Source organism: Rhopalosiphum padi, chromosome 1, assembly GCF_020882245.1.
Source record: "Rhopalosiphum padi isolate XX-2018 chromosome 1, ASM2088224v1, whole genome shotgun sequence".
Lineage (NCBI taxonomy): Eukaryota > Metazoa > Arthropoda > Insecta > Hemiptera > Aphididae > Rhopalosiphum > Rhopalosiphum padi.
This window is the reverse complement of record NC_083597.1, coordinates 40602791-40624154: the sequence shown is the minus strand read 5'-3', so window position 1 is coordinate 40624154 and position 21364 is coordinate 40602791. Positions and strand designations below refer to the sequence as shown.

Here is a 21364-nt window from a genome sequence, read left to right as displayed (position 1 = left end):
TTCCAAAACAGAACTGCACGGTCTACGTACGTTTATGTATATAATACGCATAATATATAATATTATATATATATATTCGTGTACGAGCTGCCTTCGGTGGAATGCGTGTCGTTTTTATTTCTTTTTTCGTCCTCGCCACTATTGTTGTGCGTTCTATTCATTTTTTTTTTTTTTAGTCTATTTTTCGTCCCCTCGTAGTGTATATTATTATTGTAGTCTTCGTTATTATCGTCATGTGTGCAACGTATATATACTATATATACGGTATAATACCGCGACGTCTCTGTTTGAAAATGTTCAACTCCGAATATTATAAATTTTGGCTTCCTTCGACGAGCCTCTATATAGTGCAGGCGCCACCGGACCCCGGGTGAGGTTTTGCGTCCACGACATAATACACAAAGATCATGTCTATATGTTACAATGTATACTGCGGTTATGCATTACGTCGTGTTAACTGATGCGATTTTAATGTGTTATAAGTACCTATACAATTTGGCCGTGGCTCAGTGACGTGTAGCGCCCTACGTATTACCTATATAGGTACCGAATAATATTAAATCGATTTACTGTATCTTATCGTATCCGCCGCCACTGTCGCGGTTATCGATTAATTAAATCCTGAAATAGGAAACCGGTGTTTAATACGCGCTCCACAATCTTCGTCGGACAACACCTGTTTGCGCCGCCGCCTCCGGCAGGTGTATAACCCTTCCACCCTACCTGCGTGCAGACAGTGTTATGTAGTGCATTTATTTATTTTTCGTCCATATATTATACTCATATAGGAGGTGTATAGATTATAGATATATTTTTTTGTATGACCCAATGCTATATTTATTTATACGTCCGTTTTTTCCCTAATATTTTTTAATGCAATATGCAAATGTTATTTTATTTTTGTCTTACCGCCCTCGCGGCATCGAAAATTTTTAAAACGAAAAACAATCGTGAAGAGCAGACAGAACGTAATAACGCTAATCGGCCCTGCGGCTGTTTGTTCTTCATCGTTCGTATTTGTACCCATCTTCTCTCGCTGTCTCTCTTGCGGTGTGTATATTATACGTACCAATATTCAACGAATTTTCTATACACACACAATTATGTAACATCACAAGGCTGCGGCATGTACCTTTAGGTTTATATATATTAATATTTTGTGCGTGTATACGTGGTATTCGATTTTATTCAGTGGAGATGGGCTTTGCGGACGATAATACGTTCTGTTTCATGTTTACGTTTTCTTTCTGCCAAAACCCTTTTTTTTGCATACATGTATGCTTGCATTCATTATCATCTCATTTTCCACACATACAAGGTGGGAGGTGCAGTGGTCTCCAGTATACAATATACATATTATACGGCACGATCACGTTTTCACCGGTATATATACAGGGAAATCTCGCCGGACGAGAGAGAGGCTTGAATTTAAATTTTCGTAAGTAGATAGTATATCTACTATTATACGTCTGACGGGACTTCGGGTGCATAAATAAATACTTTTCATATTTTGTTTTTTGTTTTGTGACAACGTTTTTCTGCTCTCCAATAGACATAAACGTGTTATTAAAAAAGTTTCAACGGTATAAATTACAACTTTTCTCTCGTGACGTTGTTTTATCAAGACAGTGTAATATTTTTTCGCTAAAATCCGTCGAAATAGAAACGACGCCACCACAAATTTTCGCCTTCGCGGACGTCGCGGGATTTACTATACAACGATGATAACTGTGTCCCGACGGCGGTAGGATTGTATGCGCGTGCAGAAATTGATAAAAATCACCCGAGGTTATTTTTTTCTCGCATCGCCAGTCTCCCTAACGCGTATTGATGTACAAACGCGTTCCGAACATCTATCTCACAAATACACGAAAACTCCATCGGATCGAACAAATCGTATTCGTCGCACGTACTATCATCGTACGTTTTTGTGCCGAGTGGAGGTGTATAATATACTATATACCAGGGTAATTTCAAACAAAATCCACAGCATATTAAACCCGTATAATTTGGTAATCTCAAAAACCGTCCTGTGTGTCGTCAGCTGCTGCATACGCGAGAATCGGAATAAAAAATCTAGTTTCATAAAAATCCGTTCGTGTTCTCACTCGGCTCGCATAACACACACACACACACACACACACACACACACACACACATAGAACATGATAGGTATAAATTATGTATATCTATAATATATATTTTTTACAGATATATATGAGTAGGTGCGTACAGTGCAGCTGGTGCTGTGCGTCTGACCAAATAGCGTATTCTCCGTATAGAGTTCGATTCGAGTGCTTAATGCATTTATTATACACACGTGAATGTGTATTATATATATATAAATATATTACATGCAATATAGCAGTGATCTCAGCGGAGATACAAATGACTGTACAGCATTATTTGTGTTTCAGTGTTAATAATAATTTATACACGATAAAACGCGGCGCGTGGTTGAAACATTAATGCGCGAAAAACATAAAACAAAATCTCAGGGCCTATATTATAGTTTAATAATATGTAATATGCATACAATTTTTTTTCGAAACCAGTTTTCACATAGCGTAAATCATGTTTTCACGAAAACCTGATTTTTAACGTATTAACATTGATGTTAAATTAATTACATAACATTAAACTATTATGAATATAACTTGTTTGAAAATTGTATAATAATTATGTTATACGTTTAAATGATTTAAACAACAAAACATTATATAGGGCATAACGCAAATAACGCAATTAGTTCCTCGAAGTTAAGTTTAGTCGTGTTCATTTACAAATACATAATATTATTATACTATATACAGATGACATACAGTATTAATTTATAGACAATAAATCGATTTGTATAATATAGTACAATGAAATACGTCGTATTCGTATAATATAATATTATATAGGTACCTATTGTTTATGTATTTTTATAATATATTTAATATTATTGCTAGGTATTATTATAATATTATGTTACGTGGTTATTGGTAATAAATAATCCGAAACGTACAAACACCGATGGCCGTAGGAAGTGATGTATTATGTATGAAGCAAAAACTAAACTATAAACTGTTTACCTATACGCCGTTCCCCTAAGTAAAAACAATGAGCGACAAATGTGACGTTCTAAGTGAGTGCAATCGTCAAAAAAATGTATTAATAACACGTGTTTATGTACAGACAGATTAAACATTATACTGTACGTTTGTATTATAATATAACAATGTTTGATTTAAAATTGTTATTTAGAACACACGTGGTGGATTTAAATTCGTTATTAATTACAGCATGAATTAATTGTATAAATAACATGTATATGAAACATACATACCTTAGGCACTACCACATTTCGCATTATAAATTATAATAGATTCGTACTCACTAAATATATGTTTCGTCTGGTTCTATTATTATAAATAGTTTTTGCGGTTCTACTGGCAAACTCGAATGGGGTATATATTTATATGGTATTATATATGGCGATTGCAATTTTAATTAGTCATCGCGATAGGTCGTGTCCCGAACATAGCATTACATACACTCGCGCGCACACGTACTACACGTGCGTTGCGTATATAAACCCATAGAAATAAATTAAACGGCGCAGCAAAAGTTTTCCATAATTTCAATTTAAAATCTGTTTGTAGTTTGTACGATATCATTATTAACCGAATGTACCTACGATATCATTACATTACATCGGATTTAATCTACGCGGCGTTCTGAAATAAATTAACGGTCTGACGGTTTCGCAAATGCATACTAAAAACAAACTTAAATAATAATTATTTAACCGGCCAGCGTCTAGCGAGGGATGGCTACCTGTTCTATACCACAACTATGTAGCTAGGTTTATTGCGTTACGGCACAATATTATATAGTACATGGCTAGGTATCCACGTGAGGTGTGATTAATAACAACCGAACGATATAATAAATGTACCACATTTCTCCGCGTAAATTTTATGTCATTGGTAGTGACAGGTAATTCGGACAAAAACTTTATTATATCTTCATTCGTATATAATATATCGGGTGATCCATTTAACGTATATGACACTTATGATTACAAAACTATTAACATTTTTGTAAATATTGTTTTTTCTATATTAAGTCGTGAAAACCCCATTTTTTTTTATATTTATTTATTTACTATTTTACCTATCATTTTTTAATCGCTTTACTTTTTTTATTCCAATATGCATTTTTAACTTAATATTTCAAAGTAAAATATTGTTTTGAGTACTTTGGTACTTAAATATCAAGTTTTGAAATAATAATTCATGATATATAATTGGTATAAGTATATTTTAAAGTTTTGATGAACAGAATGAAGTAGTACATAATATGTAATCCACAAAATGTTGGTTCGCTACTCCGCTTGTCTAAACTTTAAATATTAAATTTATATCTTTATAACAATTATTACTAATATAAACTTCTTATACAAAATTTTATATTTATGTATACCACTATCTATTTTAAAATATATTTTGTTTTGAAATAAGAAATTATTGAAATACTGTAAATAATATTCTGCTTCGGAATATGAAATTAAAAATGTATTGTTATCATTCAAAGGAGTAAGTAATTAAAAAATTTATAACGATAAAAAATATTTTTTTTTTCTAAATATTTTGTTTTGTAATGTGACTTAATATTATGTAAAAGAAATATTTTCAAAAACGTTAGTGTTTTCTCTATTGTTTTCTGAAATAATGAGTGTTTTACGATAAATGTTTCACCCAATGCTTGTAATAAGTAAATAAATATATAAATGTTTATTTTTTGATGTTCAAACGTTATGGAATAACACGAGATCTTCCATATTTGATGTCTTGCGGCTACAACCGTATAGGTTTGTAGGTATCTCACATATTTTGCTGTGTGAGATATAGTTTTTCAAATAACAGTAATGTTCAGCTGTGTAACTCAGTGGAGCATACGAACGATTTTAGTTTACGTAGAGGTTGATTTTGTTGTTTTTTTTTTTATCAAAGCCTGGATTTGAAAATACCCAAATCAATACAGTTTTAAACAAAAAAAAATATATGGGACGTTTATAGTGTCATTGCTAGTTAGGGATGATGCAATAACCTTAACACATGCACCATCCCTTCGAATGACACTATGTGAACTATATATATATATATATGTATATATCGGGTGATCCGTTTAACGCAAGTTACTCATTATTTTAAAAACTATCAACGCTTTTGAAAATATTTCTATTAATAAACCACTTTTCTAAAATTAGTTTTTTACAGATCAAAATACACTCTGAATAATAATACTTGTATTGAATAATAAACCTATGTAGGTATACATTTATGTTGTAATAATAATTCAAAACAGTAAAAAACTTTAAAAAAATATATTTATAAAAACATTTAATGTTTTCTGTAATACTAAATGTCTTATGAGTGATCTATCCACACCCTATATTTTACAGTATAATATCTATATATTACTCGCAGTCCCCGCACGAGTTAAATTGCAACAATATATATATGTTTTGAAACTTAATCCGCAGCAAATTTTCGCTGTTTTATTAATATATCCCCTAGCGTATATATGTTTAGAAGGGACATACTCTCGTAGGTATATAAGGTACTACTTATATATTATATAATATATATGTTATGTATGGATACTTTTTTGTTTGTTTCGTTTTCAATATATTATATCGAATGTTTATTAACAGTGCGAATATATAGTTTCGTCTGTATTATGTACATAATATACATCCGGACGTGCTTTCCGTTTGAAATATATCTTCTATCGATGTATATATGTAGTATATAGTTAATAAACCCTACATATATTTATATATAGTCAACTCATATATATGTACATATGTGTTTAGGTTGCGTATAGTATTACTGTAAAGTGGAGAGGGCGATTTGTGTCAGAACTTTTCGGGCCCCAAAACTTTATTGAATTCTGCGTAACGCACGCTTTCAACGTTGGCGGGGTAATGCGGTGGATGACGGACGTGCATAGTTTTCAAATTTTAGCAACACCCTATTTTGCCGACGACGGTACTACACCAGTGAAAATTTATTATTCGTATCGTATGAAAACGTTTATTTCATTTATTTGTTGTGACGATAGATGACAGACGTCATAGTACACGAATCGCGAAAATAAAAAAATATTAAATAAAGCCGCAAGTTCAGACTTTCGTCGTCGTCGTGGGTCTTTCGAATGCAATGTGACACACGCCGCTCACTTCAATATGTTCATTTTATTTTGTAGAACTTTTCGAAAAACTGTCCGATAATTTAGTTTATTACAGTTTCGTTGTTAAATGTATTTTCATATTTTTTTTTTAGATGGCGCTAAACGAGCTAAATTGAGGTGTTTCAATATGTTGATTGTTTACGTAATAAAGTGATAATAGAACAGTCAATTCTTTTTTATTTTGAAAAGATCTGAACTTTAAGTTTTTATTTGTGTTTGAAAGTACATAACTTTTTCCTTTATAAAATATGCAACAGGTGTAGATAGGTATAAACAAGAAAGCATCTTCACTGTTGAGTGTTCTTTATTTGGAGAGACTAATTCTTGATCTACAATTAATTTACCTGGCATTCAAAAACGATGAAACACATAAAAACTTGTTTTTTTAATCAATTTCGTGCGGTATTCCAACAATCAAAATTATAACTGTTATAATATTATGGGGCCACTTATGAATTTCATTAAAAATTCAATACATGGAACAACTTTGATATCGGTACCATTGCGCGTGCCGAGTTTAAATATTAAACGCGCATATAATAGTATTTCGCAAAATATTGATTCTTTGGGTTTTATGATACTCATTAAATCGGATCAATACGGTGGTTATAAATTTCGCAAGACTAAAGTCGTTTGACGACCACATTATGACGAGACTATAAGACAAAACGCTCATAGAATATAATAAACTTATACTCTTATTATATATAAATGTGTGTGCAAGTTTTATGTGTATTGGGTTATGTGTATTTTACAACAATTCGAGTCTCTGCCGTGTCGAGCTATTTGGCGCCTTCGGGACATAAAACGCCTTTATTGAACGTTTAGCCAACTATTATTTTGTTTTATGTATATTTGGTGGATTAAAAATAGTCATGTAATGGATTTAGTCGACAAATTCGTATATACAAATTATTAACACCATTGAAGACGTTATGCGTATAAAATATCCCGGGGGAGTGGCTAAGGTGCTATCTTATTCTAACTTTCTAATCAAATTAAATAACTTTACTTCACTCAAGTATTTTATGCTTTATCTGCCTCCTTAATCCGCTTAACTCTTCATATTGAACAAAACGTTTTGGGATGATGTATAGTTTGTTTATAATTGATAAATTATTGTTTGCAGGTTTTGTGACTCCGGTCGAGGTGCATTTTGACAACCCGGACGGAGGGTTCTTCGTCCGACATCCTATCGGTGGCGGTCCCGGCAATAACCGTCAACAACAACAACAATTGGGCGGCGGTGACAATGACGACAGTGACGACGACGCCGGCGGTGGGGCCGTGCTCAGCGTGGACAGGTTCACCGTATTGCAGGACGTACCGCAGACATCGATCAGGGCTAGTTACGGGCCGTTCTCCACCAAGCAAACGGTACCGTCGCGTTACCTGATACCGGATCCAAACTCGTCCGGAATGTCCGGTGGCGTGAACGGTTCCGGTTTATCGGCGGGCTACTCGTCGACCGTAGACATATCATCGATGGACGTGTCCGCGCACTTGGTCCAGAGGCGCGTGTACCGCGAAAACCCGGTAGTCCGGACATTGTTCCACGTCGGTTACAGCGTGGTAAGATCGCAGTCCGGTTCCGGTCCGCCTCCTTCGATTCCGCTGTCCGCCGCAGACGCGACCGCCGGTGGTTCCGTGCGGTCGGCTTCCAGCTCGTCTTCGTACGGAAAACTGTGCGCGGTGGCCAAGGCCACGTTCGAGGGAGCCGAGCGGCCGGTCACTGCCGCGTGCAAGCCCGACCCCAAGGACGGCGTGTGCACCGCTCGGCTGGTGTTACCGGCCAAGTGGTGGCCGCCGCTGAACCCGCCGGACGCCAAGCCGGTTAAGACGCCACAGCGGTACGTGCAGATATCTTATGCGCTGCTCGAGTCCGACCACCGGTGCAGCCAGTCGGACGTGCAGCTGCAGCCGTTCACGTACATCGGACAGGCGTCCTTAGATCACGCCCAGCGCCCGTACAAGGAGCTCAAGACGGACGCGTACCTGTTGACACTCGTCCCGTCCGTGCCACTGTATCCCAAGTCGTTTACGTACGTGCCCGTGTTCTTCGACGCCGGGCCCAAGGAGCAGAACATCAAAGGGTTTATACTCAGAGCCAAAGTGAAGAACGGGTTGCGCGTGTTGAGCGCCGAGAACAGCGACCCGGAACGGTGGACCATCAACTACACGTCGAACCCTAGGGGCACTCAGATCACGGTGACGGCCGTGCACAAGGGGCTGCCCGCCGCCGCCGGCACCGCGTGGCCGAACTCCCGGTACGAGGAGGTGTTGCAGTGGCTGCTGCAGGTTGACTCGGAGGCCGAGGACGTGTGGGAGGAAGGCCGAGTGGTCTGGACCGTGCAGTACGTCATGGAGGCGGCGGGCAACGCGACCAACTGGACGTCGGCCGCTGCCGTCCAGGGAAGCCAGCCCAAGGCCGACCGCCACCGCGCCGCTTACAAACATCACCGGCGGCAGGCGGCCGTGCTGGCTGGACGGCGGAGGACGGCTCGGCTTTCCAGAGCCGCCACCAAGATGCTCTACCTGGACGGCGTCAACGGCGTGTTGGACGGCGTCAAGCGCAAGATATCCGCCCGGTTCGAGATACACAAGGACGACACCGAAGCCGTGCTGCCCATATCCAAGGTAAGCCCGTCAGATACGGTTTGTCGTGTATCGAATATTGTGCATTATTGCGTATATTATGCATCTGTTGTCGCTCGTTAACATCGCGTATACGGCTATATGGTGAGTTTCTGAAATGAAAACCCCGCGGCGGAAATCGCGGTTCTTCTGCACATTCCCACGCGACATCCTGCAGTCATCCAGGCCGGTCCCACTACGGCAGGGTGTCGCCGACTGAGAATGCGCAAAGGTTAAGTTAAATCCGTAGACCTTATACTAATAGACTGGTCTTGCCTATAGAATAGCTATACCGGTCAGACATACCACAGTGATGTACAGTAAAATAACATCAATGTTGTCATTGTATGTGAAGTATAATGTACAATTGTACAATAATGTGGTACTATTATCATTTCTTTTTTTTTCTTTTTCTTGTGCCATAATATTATAATGACATAATATATTTTATGGTATACGATACTTTTACAGTCACTCAGTCACCGAAAAGCGCCCTCTATCTATGACCGTTCTTCGTGTACAAAAGGCCAGTCTATTAGTATAAGGTCTATGGTAAAATCCTAACCTCGCTGGACAGACTATATATAAGTATTGGAGTCGCTGAAGTATAATATTAAACTTATATGATATATGATATATGATTTGCGTTTCAAATTGATTGGACGGTTGACTAATAATTATTTGTATATAAACGAAATGCGTCGGAAATTAATTGTTTTTGTACATTTCGGCATAATTGAGCGAGTTAATAATCTTATAGGTTCACTTGATTTTAATTTATTGTCGTAACGCGCTAATGTTTTTTACGTAAATAACTTAGCTGTGTACTCCGAATTCGCCTGATAAAAAATAAATAATTATAAAATACAGTGATATACTGATTTAATTCAGTTTTAATGTACTTACCTCGGCAGTTCACTGGAAAATCGTTGTAATTCGCTTTGTGAACTATTTCGATCGAGATAGGCAACCGCCCGTGTTTGTTTGGATATAACACATGGTATGTTTCCGAACACGGTTCAAATTATGCCATTAACTTTCTTAATAATTCTAAGTACAATCAGACATTTTTGTCTTGGGTTAAAAATATTCTATCTATTGTTTTCCATTTTTCCGTTTTATAATACACGAAAATCACGACAAAATTAGTTCATCTGTTTTTCTAGCCTTTTGCGGATTGACAGATTGACAATTATCCATGTATAATATCTGTGCGTGTTTCATGCAATATTGTACTGGTCGGTAGCCCGCACCATTGATTAAATATAAAGTATATTTAATCAATGCCCGCACACTAAATGCTTTGCACCATCAACACCTAGAACGTAAAAGTAAAGATTGAATAGCAGTGGTCGGGATTGTCGGGCAAATACTATCGAACTATATGATGATTGTTCTGCAAAAATGTGTATTAGTGTACAAGAATGTACAAGATGGTAACAAATTTTTCGGTAATTTTGAGTTTCTGTATAATAAAATAGTTTTGATAATAGTATAATATATCATAACACAACAAAGGAAAAAACCACAGCAACATTTAAAAAGAACCCGCAAATTATTTGATATATAGTCCTTCTGGCTTTTAATCTTTAATGTACAATATGATAAATTTACGGCCCTTCTGACCCAACAGAATAAAAATAATAAAAATTAGTCCTTCTGGCTCAACAAATAGTAATAATATAAATAACTCGCAATTTTGTTGAACGCAGTCTGGCTATAGCTGATCATATATAGCTATAAAAGTTATAAAAAAAAATGCATGACAAAGATACGAATAGCAATTTAAGTGTATACAATATGCGCCTCTTATGGCTCACACTGGTAATGATAATATAATATTTGGCGATTAGCACTGAAAAAAACAATATAATACAATATGATATTAGTGGCTATTTGCGCCCACAGTTTAACTTTATTATATAGTGATGATTAGCGCGCGCATAAACAAAGTATATATGGCTTTCAATGCTAAAAAATAATAATTTTACAAATTGAGTAAAGGAAAAATAAAAATAAAAATAAAACAATAGTGATTACTTATATAGTTATATATATGAGTGTTTGTCCAACTGTTTTTATCGCGTATTTTATTTTGATGATATTAGTTATGGTGAGAGGGTACAAATTTACTGATGTAATCGGGGGCAACAAATATATTCTATTTTAATTTGGTATATTAATATATTATATAATTTGAATACTTTGCATTTATGATATGTTATATAAATAAATAAGATGAAAATAAGACTGTATAAATAATTTCAAAAGAGTCAATTTTTGAAAGCTTTGCGGTGAACAATGTTTCTTGTCTTGTTGTGAGATCGTGTCGAATGTACGTACTAATCTACTCTAAAATAGGTGACTTATAATATTTTGTGAGAAAAGCAAATATTTTCCAAATAAATTCTCACCTTGGTGGTACTTATATTTAAATCAAGTTCTCATGAATAAACAATATGTACAAACATAAAAATTATTTGATTTTATTAATTTTTATAACCATTCAAAAATCTTCCAACAATGTTTAAATAGGCTTGTGGGACATTGTTGAATACTGGATGGAATGTTTTAGAATCTCCCTTTTCAATTATAATTTTCAACATCTATAATTTTCATTTATCTTACAAAATGTCTCAAAATGTGTAAACCAATTTATTTATTGGTATCTTATTTTTTACTTAAACGAACTTTAAATGTGTTCTATACCAATTCATTGTATAATTTATATCAATATATTGATTACCTAATATATTTTATTAATTTTGGAATAATAATATGATCCAAAAAATTACATACATAATTCTATATCTTTATTATAACCAAATTAATAATCATGGTTTTAAATTATTTTTGTTATAATATTTCTAGTCTACGGTAGTCTACGGTATAAACAACATATAAGATATAATAATTGTTTATTATATGTTGATACTTGTTTTTATAATGATTATCGTATATTTTAATAACACTGCAGATAGAAGTAAATATGTTGCAAGCCCGTCCTTATGTAAAATATATATATATATATATATATCAAGATAATTGTGTAATTATTTAGATAATTTGTATATTAAAATTTTAAAACAATGAAAAATGTCTACAGTTAAAAATACGATTTCTACTTACTCTAAGTTTTTCTCTATATGTAAGTACATAAAAGATAAAATCGAAAAATGATTCCTTTAAAGTAGTAAATAAATTTAGTAGTAATTATTTAGTATTAAGTACTAAATGTAATTTACCTACCTACTTCACTCTTTTGCTTTGAAAAATAGGAACGCGTAATCATATATATATATATGTTTTTGTAAGCTTAAAATCGAATTATATATGTCCTATTCCTATAACGTCTTCGCAACGTTTTTTTTTTTGTAATTGACAGCAGCTGCAGTTGTATGTAGTGTTGTCAGCGAGTTTCCCACGACTACACGTGCAAATGGAAACACAAAGGACGACCCGTACCGCCGACCGCGGTTATAAAAACCAACCGAAAACCTGGCGTGTTCGAGTGGGTTAATTATTTCAAAATACCTCGTAAATCCAACGGTTATGACGTTTTTGCAAGAGTTTATTGTCCGACAAAGGCCGCTTGAAATTAGCGGTAAAGAAATTGAATTTTTGCGTATACTATTAGGATACCTATATATAACTACAGTAGTGTTATTTTTAAACACACACGAATGTTGTACATTTCGATTTTCTCCCGGTGTATGTACAACACATGCGGCGAGTCAATTAATAGGGATTTCGTGTTTTATCGCGGTCTGAGGTCCCGACCGTTTTGCAAGCGCGTGGTATGTAACGACTATACTCTTCGAATCCCCAGCGAGTACGTATACAGAAACACCGCCCGTTTACAGCATCATGAATCACCGTACAAAGGGTTAGTTGGTTGGTGTTTGGTGTATGATATACCTACTATATCTACCTATATGAAATATGTGTGCCATATATTTTGATATCGTATAATAATATACCGCGGGCACACACACACGTATATACACGCGCGTGCGCGCGTGTAGTGCATGGCAATGACAGATCGATTTGCTTCCGGGGACGTATAGAAAAGCAAAATTTGTCATCGTCGAACCGTCGCGTTGTTGGGGCGGGGTGTAGGTGCCGTGTTGCATCCGTGAAACGTGCATCTAATATTTTAGGTGTGTCTATGTGTTTGTGTATAATGTGTATATACTATATACGTATACTATATACTATATACGTATAGGTTGCTGCGCTATAAAATTATTTAGATCCCTTGAGTAATTCGCGGGGTAACTGATTTGCGCCGGGAATTACGTATTCGAGTGAAATAATTCACGAAACGCACCGCGCGATGTCGTTATGGAAAATTAATATTTCAATGGCCTTGAGTTTCCGCCGTGGCGCCTGTTTTATTACCTCGAAATGTTTATTATAGGTAATTGATACAATAACAATATACTACAACTAGTCTGCAGTACTTACACTACTTATACGTTTTAAGTTTTTAGAGTAGATAGAATATATATGTATTATACTTATACGTATGCATATTATATTTATACAGAACTGGGAAATAATCAACACGGCCGTATTGACTGGAAAGCAGATATCACACGCGATGAAGGTGTTCGTTGTCAGCTACGCGGGCAAAATATCCGACGTCACCCGACAGTCCGTGTGTCAGATAGAGGACGACAGCGTACTTAAGGTAGGTTTCATTACAATAAATCTATAATATATTATTATTGTCGTGGTTGTTAGCTTACCAGCCGGTCCCCTTTGACTAGAATGTTTATGCATTTCGTTTTCGTTCAGGTAACATCGTCATGCAGTTCGGTGTACGTGGACGGATCAGAAATTCGGGGCTCGTCCAATGCTACGGTGATCGTCAAATACGAATCGTATACAGGTACGGCGCATTTCATTGTGTGGGTTCCAGAAATCAACGAAATGGACCTAACCATTGCTGACCAGAAACTGAACCAGATCAAAGGCTGGCGAGTGCCGGTAAGCCTAGAAGCTGACGACGACATGGACGAGTGAGTATTGATTTTGATTTCTATTTCTTATTGTCAAATTATATAATAAAGTTACAGTCGTAATTAGTAACACCTAACTATATGATAATTCGTGTTTGAGAAAGTACATAAAATTTGATGTATAAACTAACGTTCGCGGTATTTTACAGTTACGTCAACAAATTGAAAAGATCTGCCGAAGGCAAGGGTGGCGGTCACATGAAATCTCCGATGCCGGATGGCGATTTCCGGTTAAACGAAATGATCACCGAGGATATGGTGGCCGATGCATATGACAGGAAGACCAGCTGCCAGTTGAGATTTCAACAGACGTCGGTCGAGGTAAGACATAAAATTATTATCCGAGTATACGTATTCTGCAGTATAATAACTATAGGTACACATCGTTTAAAGCACTGGAAGTTGCATATAATAATGTAATAGGTATATTAAAATACTATAATGGCAAAATAAATTGGTTAAAATTATCATTTGTCCCCTATAGAAAGGCATACTTTTAATTATTAAAAACGTATTAAAAATTATTAAAATAACACACACTTTTAATTTTTTGTATCTATTATTTTACAAAGACATGGTACAAAATATTCAAAAATTGTTAAAAAGTCCAAAACAACAGATTCATCATCATATTTTTAGGTAGGTATATATGAAACGAATTTTGTGCTAATATAACAATGTTTTTTAGCACACAGAAAAAAATACCTATTGAAATTAAATCACAGCCCCTTAATTATTTTACTATTTTAGTATGATATAAAACCTAGACTAATAATTAATATTTCAATTATTCATATTATGTACAATAATGTTTGAGCTGAAAGAAAAAACACACAATACAAAATTATTCATCACCTATAAATTGTTTTGTCAAATAAACGATTACTTAGAAAATAAAATATTCGATTCTTTACAAAATAAAAATTACAATAATTATTCATTAAGTCATAATATAATTTTATTAGCTTGTATTATCCTCGGTTAATGAAAACTCCAAACTCGTAAAAAGTTTGGGAAAAAAAACTTAAACAACAGTACTAAATAATCAAGACCAGTAGAAAAGAATAATAGTCTTTTGTAAAACGACTTTTTAGTGCTTTCATTTTATGAACACAATGTTCGATAAAAGTGAAAGTTTTTTTATTTTTTCTGTTCCGTTCATTAGCCAACTTATACAACGGCTAATTGACCTTTATTATTGAATTACAAGAATTTATTACATTATCTAAGACACTCTAATCTCCATCGCCAGGAAAATACGAAAATATATTAATTATAGTCTGTAATAATAAAATATATAATCAGATATGGTTGTACAAAAGTTTTGTTTTTATACGAATAATGATAAAATATATACCTCACAAAATACAAATAGGTACCTCCTACATGACTACATGTGACTATTATAATATAATATTAATTTTTAAATAATAATTTAAAAACGATTTATCAAAAAATCTTTAATGCAGTATTAAAATGTGGATTATATAAAAACAGGGATTTTAATGAATTAAATCCTAACTCAGGATTAACTGGACAATGACCATCGTAAATAAAGTCGTCGAGGGAAACCTCGCATAATATGTAGTTGTATAATCCCGGAAAGAGATGTATTATACTATATGATTTTATCTCTGAAAACATCCTATTTAAACATTTCAAACCACACACGTATACTGAAGAAAAAAAATAATCATAATAAAAACTAATGAACAGTTACAATAGGCACTCGAATCGGAGTGAAACGAGGTAGAATCACTGCGCGGTATTTCCCTCTTACCCCCTCCGTCGTATATATACTATATAGGTACGTTTTCTGAGCTCTCGATTCACGTATATAATATACATTCGCTCCTATATCGGGTTACGTCTTACGTACATTAATTTGTAACAATATCATACCATTGAGTATGTACAGCACTATCTATACTCAATGGTAATACGTATGATTCGATATAATGTAATTTTCGAAAATCACGTGCTTCAAGTTAATGGTCACTGGTCAGGTGTATATTCTAAATCAACGATAACCGCATTTAATAGACTTATTGTATCGACCGACCTTCACATTCACCAGAGATTTTCTTAAATATTATACACGTATGATCAAGTAACATTTTAATTTCAAAATATAATAATTTTACTGAGTAAGTATACATGGACAATAAATTCAGATTTTTATTATTATTGTAGGAATAACATTGTTATTTAAATTTTTATTTTTGATTCTAAAAGGATTAAGGATTAAAAATTCAAAATAATAATAATACGTATTTATTTTATAAACAAACGATGATACAGTTTTATTTAGATATATTAAATAATATATAATGTGTAGATCGCTTCATTTCACCAAAAGCTTAAATTAGAGGTAATAAGTTTTTAAATTAGAACAAAAATATATATATTATTAATTAAATATATTAGCAATTAAATTAGTGAACTAAATAATAGTAATAACATATAATAATAACAAAACTGTATAAATCCGTAACCCATGATATCCTGCAGTGATATGAGCAGTGTTCAATTAAATGTTAATGTTTATATTACATGTCCATATTTCTACAAGATTAAATTACAAATGTGAGTACATATACAATATAATTCATAAAAGAGCTAAAGTACGCCTTTTTTAAATTAACAACAACTATTAACAAAATAATCAAAATTATACAATATATTCGTTGTAATGATACTATTGATAGATGAAATATAAATATTAATTGCAGTAGATAAATACAATAAGTAAATCAGATTAAAATTTCTTTAACTTTTTTATAGGTACTTTCAAATTAATTATAGATAATAATTCCGGAAATTAAATTAAATTGTTGAGTAACTCAAATAAAAATAATAATATTATAAAAAATGTTCGTTTTTTTGCTTTAAGTGTTTAATTTAATGTATTTCAATTTAAAACATTTAATAATAGCCTAACCTAAGATGAGTGCGTAATTTTTCAATAGATATATTTTACAATTTATAGACAAAAATGTGAAAAATTCAAATCGTATATACGTCTTTTAGTTCTTCGATTTAACCCGACGTTCGTCGTTTGCAGATATACGCCAGGTTCAAGGCGACGGACCACGATTCTGGCCGGGTGAGCTACTTCGTGAACCGTCGGACGTGGTTAAAGGTGACCGATCTGCTGCTGCACTACCTGCGGTCGTCGGATCCGCGGGTCGCGTCCATCACTGGGCAAATCGTGCGTGGACATAACGCTGGCCGGACCGAGGTGCAGGTGATCTCGGCGTTATCCGGTCACGTGCTCGTGTCGAAGGAGATCCGAGTGGTCAGCGACAAGGTGAGCGTGGCCCGGCTGGCGGTTAACGTCGTGTCCGGGCTGCAGCTGAACATCCGGCCGGACGCGGCTGTGGACAACAACTACATAGCCGAGACGTCCGTGACCAGGAAGCTGACGGCCAAGTACCAGGAGGGCCTGTTGGACATCGACTTGTGGTTCACGGACGACACGCGCACGCCCCTGCGGTCGGTGGCCATGTCCGACTACGCGCTCCGCGTCGAGTCCACCAACCCCGACGTGGTGGCGTTTGCCCCCATGGCCGCCTCACCGCACCCACGAGTCATAGCAGTCGGTTCTGGTAAGGGGCAGCTTCTGCGCGTGTCGTTCGGCCCGCCCGACGTCTGCGGCAAACACGAGGCGGCTAACGGAGGCCGGAAGACCGTCCTGCCGACGACGCTCAGCGAAACGGCGGCCGAAGTCCAAGTGGACTTTTCGTCGTCTCCATACTCGGTCGAACAGTTCGTGCAGAACGACGGTGGCGGTGGCGGCGGCAGTGGCGTGCTGAACGTAGGACCGCCCCGCGACAAAAAGGATCACAACAAGGACTCGGCGGGTAAGTGTCGGTTTATATATGCATATAATATAACACTATACAAATTATAATATATATTATTATAGTGCGTGTGAACATACTGTGAATAATTATATATGTAATGAGATTTTTGTAGAATAATTGTGTTGTGCGTCGTCCTGCGTGCAGGCGAACGCGAATCCATTATTTTATATGATAAACTTAAACCGAGTGCGCTGTAAAAGCGAGTTCGCGACGACATTTCTGAGAAAATGGATTTGTTGACGCGCATTTATGTAATATAGAGTTATCTCCGCCACATAGTTTTCGTTTTTACTTTTATCATCCACTTCTTCGTTTTGCAATGATGATATAGTTACAGTGTGCGCATCGTTTTTATCTCTCTGTCCGTTATTACGCTATTACAGTATTACAGCCGCAAAGAACTCCGCCGAATCACCATTCTTATTTCGCCCACGTTTTTATTATTTTTTGCTTAACCTCACGAGGAACTTTTTGTCTGGCGAATTTCGCGTCACGTCGGAAGTATTAAATTAAATTTGATTGCTGCTGTACGCAATACCGCTAGTACCTACTGATTTATAATGTCCACAAAAATATGAAATCGGGTCGCATAAAATATAAATAATTTAATGTACATAATTTGATTCTCGACACGCGATCCGATTTTAATTTATTTCTAGTATTTGTTCACGAAGATGACATTTTTTCATATTGCAATCGATTTTTATGTTTTACATTAAAATATTAAACAGGTAAATCAACCATGACGTGCTGTTGTAAATTCTAAACTATTTTTGCTCATTAGGCGTTTCCATCAGTTTACAATTACCCGATAGACGATGCGATATTATTTTTTGTTATGTCAATTTATTATGGCGTTTTATCACTTTTATATAGCAAAATCTTTAGTAATATTTTTAATTTTATGGTGGATTGCTCTTTTGTTACATATTTGATTATTGTTCACGATTATTATTGTCATAATAAATCCAATAAAAGCACTCTAAATTACTTTATCGTCAAACCGTGACTACTTTTCAAATTACTAACTTTCACATTAGAACACAATATAAGTGGTACTAAATTGAATTTAACGCCGTGCGCACACGCTGGAATTGGATTAATACAGTTTATTGTTTTAGACCTTATACGTTCGCTAGCTATTTCGCTTGTAGAATAGTTATTCAAATTCCATTATACATTTACAGTTTTAATTAAAAGATGTTTTGTCAACAACTTTACATAGTATTCGTGGCAATTTAAAGGAAATAATAATATTCAAGAAGGGCTTTTAAAATGCAAATTTCCAAATTGTACGTTTCTCGATTAAATTTTATGACAATGGTATTAAAATAAATTGTAATCATTTTACAATGCTGCTGACGTAACTGTTTGACCGACCAGCTGATAATACAAAATTTTTAATTCGACATTAGGAATGGTTGGCATCAAAGACGAAAATAACGATGAACCCACAGTGCAAGCTCGACAACACAATAATAACAACAATAATCAAAACAATATTATCAACCACGGCGGCAACGGTATTGGGAGCACAACCGTGCACGCCCACAAAGTACCCGCTCACGTGAGTCCATTTGAACTCGGCTTGTATACCCTTTTGGCAGCTCTTTGCTTCGCCATCGTGGCGTTCGTCATATCGTGCGTCGTCTACGCGTCCAAATACAAACAGAACTCGTTGGAAATGCCCACTACCACGTTGATGAGTAAGAACCACCTATATTCGGTGATATTATATTTCGAATGTACTGATACGAATTGTGATAATAATTTACCGTGAAATCTGCTTGAGAACGACGTTTATAAAATTAAAAAGTATAGAAGTCATTCTCAAATGTAGACTTAGTGGTTAATTTTAATTTGTTTTCACGTTGCAATATTTTATTTTATAATCATACTTTAACTTTATAAATAATAGTATTATTATTATGTTTTTTTAGCAAAATCGTTCATGGGTAACATGAACGGGGCTAAGGATGGTACCGGAGGTATTGGTGGAGGTGTCGGTAGTGCCAAACCTTTGTCAGATGAACCGACTATGAACGCCCATGATTGGGTGTGGCTAGGCAGATCTACGTTAGAACGTTCGTCCGGCATGCTTGTACCGTCCATGGGCAACAAATCACACAACAACAACAACAATAACAACAACCAAATCAACGAGCACAATATGAGAATTATGTCAAATCCCATTTACGGCGTGGACAACAACAGTAGTGGTAACAGTGGTAACCAGCAGCAGCAACAGCAGGTTTGCAGCAGAAATCCTCCTCCGCAGATCAATACTTCCACGTACAGCGTTAAAGACCGGCTGTCCAATGGCAATATCGTTTTCAATAAACTATGGAAAGTGTAAGTAGCAGTTTTAACGACATAGAGATTATATTTTAGTGATTCTTACGCTTCTATTTTACAACGTCAACGGCTCGGGAGTCGGGAAGGGGGAGGTCGGGGAGTAGTACGAAAACATTTGGACCACTTGCTGCTACCCATTATGTTTTTGATCGAAACGTGACATGTTCTCAGTCAAACGCATTAGATATTTCGTGGTTTGCTCTTGTTATTATATGATGCATCTCGTTTACACGACAACGTCTACATTCCCAGTGCGTCAGAACTTGGTCCCGATCGATTACTAAAGTTTTCCTCTGATCACGTTCAAAGCCAGATTAAGTATCAGAGCCGCCCTAGAGCAATTCATATTTGGTACCCCTTATCAATAAAGAGTTATTAAAACAACAAAATATATTATATTTCAAAATATATAATACTATATGAATACGTGGAAGATGCCGCCCCGAAGCAAAAATCCCTTTTACACCTATGTTAATCCGACCCTGATCGCGTCTGACAGACATAATAAACTATAAATAAAATATTAACAGTATTGCTGATAAACAAGGAGTTTGATATGTGATGTAGAAACTTTATCGATATAGATATTATATTATATTTTGGACTTGCAACATTTCGTTGTTATTTCTTACTTAGAATATTATGTTACGATGAAATGTATTAATACGTCAATCCCCAATCTGCATAATCATTACATGTAACTACGTTTAACACAAACAGCTGAAGTTCTCGGTAATATTGGCTCCCCTCCCCTCTACAACCCACGAAAATATCATTTGTAAACAATTCCGTAATGACTTATAAGTTATCTAAAATATCAGACAACTCCGTTTTTGGTAGTATTTTGGCAATGCTGTTTCATCGTTCTTATTTACAAGTCCATATTTAGTATCTGAATTCTACTCCTTAATATTTTAGCTGCGTAAATAGCCAGCTTCTACAAACTCGTCTGATTGTTGCCGTACCTTTATTCTCCTCAACTAATCAGTTCAATTATATTTTATTTTCACTACTTATGTAGTTTTCCACTGTATCCAACAGTGCTCTATCGTCATTATTATGCAATGTCCTTTTTTTGTTTCGTTACACTTAATACGTATAGTGAAGGTTGAGAAAATTATTGATTTATTATATTTCTTAAGTAGCACAATAATAATAAATATCCATTAAACTTAAAATAAGACGAATATAGTGAAATATTTAACTCAATTTAATTAAACGTTTTAAGTACTATTATTTTAA

General features: G+C 35.2%; 1 protein-coding gene across 1 annotated transcript in view; it reads left to right on the top strand.

Moving 5' to 3' along the window:
- Window positions 1-21364, top strand: part of LOC132918471 (transmembrane protein 132E) — a 62363-nt gene that overhangs the window by 36532 nt on the left and 4467 nt on the right. Inside the window, exons 2-8 of the mRNA XM_060979710.1 lie at window positions 7373-8880; window positions 13427-13570; window positions 13678-13901; window positions 14051-14222; window positions 16966-17764; window positions 19183-19473; window positions 19708-20119. Of these exons, the coding sequence (XP_060835693.1) occupies window positions 7373-8880; window positions 13427-13570; window positions 13678-13901; window positions 14051-14222; window positions 16966-17764; window positions 19183-19473; window positions 19708-20119 (3550 nt within the window). The remainder of the gene's footprint in view (window positions 1-7372; window positions 8881-13426; window positions 13571-13677; window positions 13902-14050; window positions 14223-16965; window positions 17765-19182; window positions 19474-19707; window positions 20120-21364) is intronic.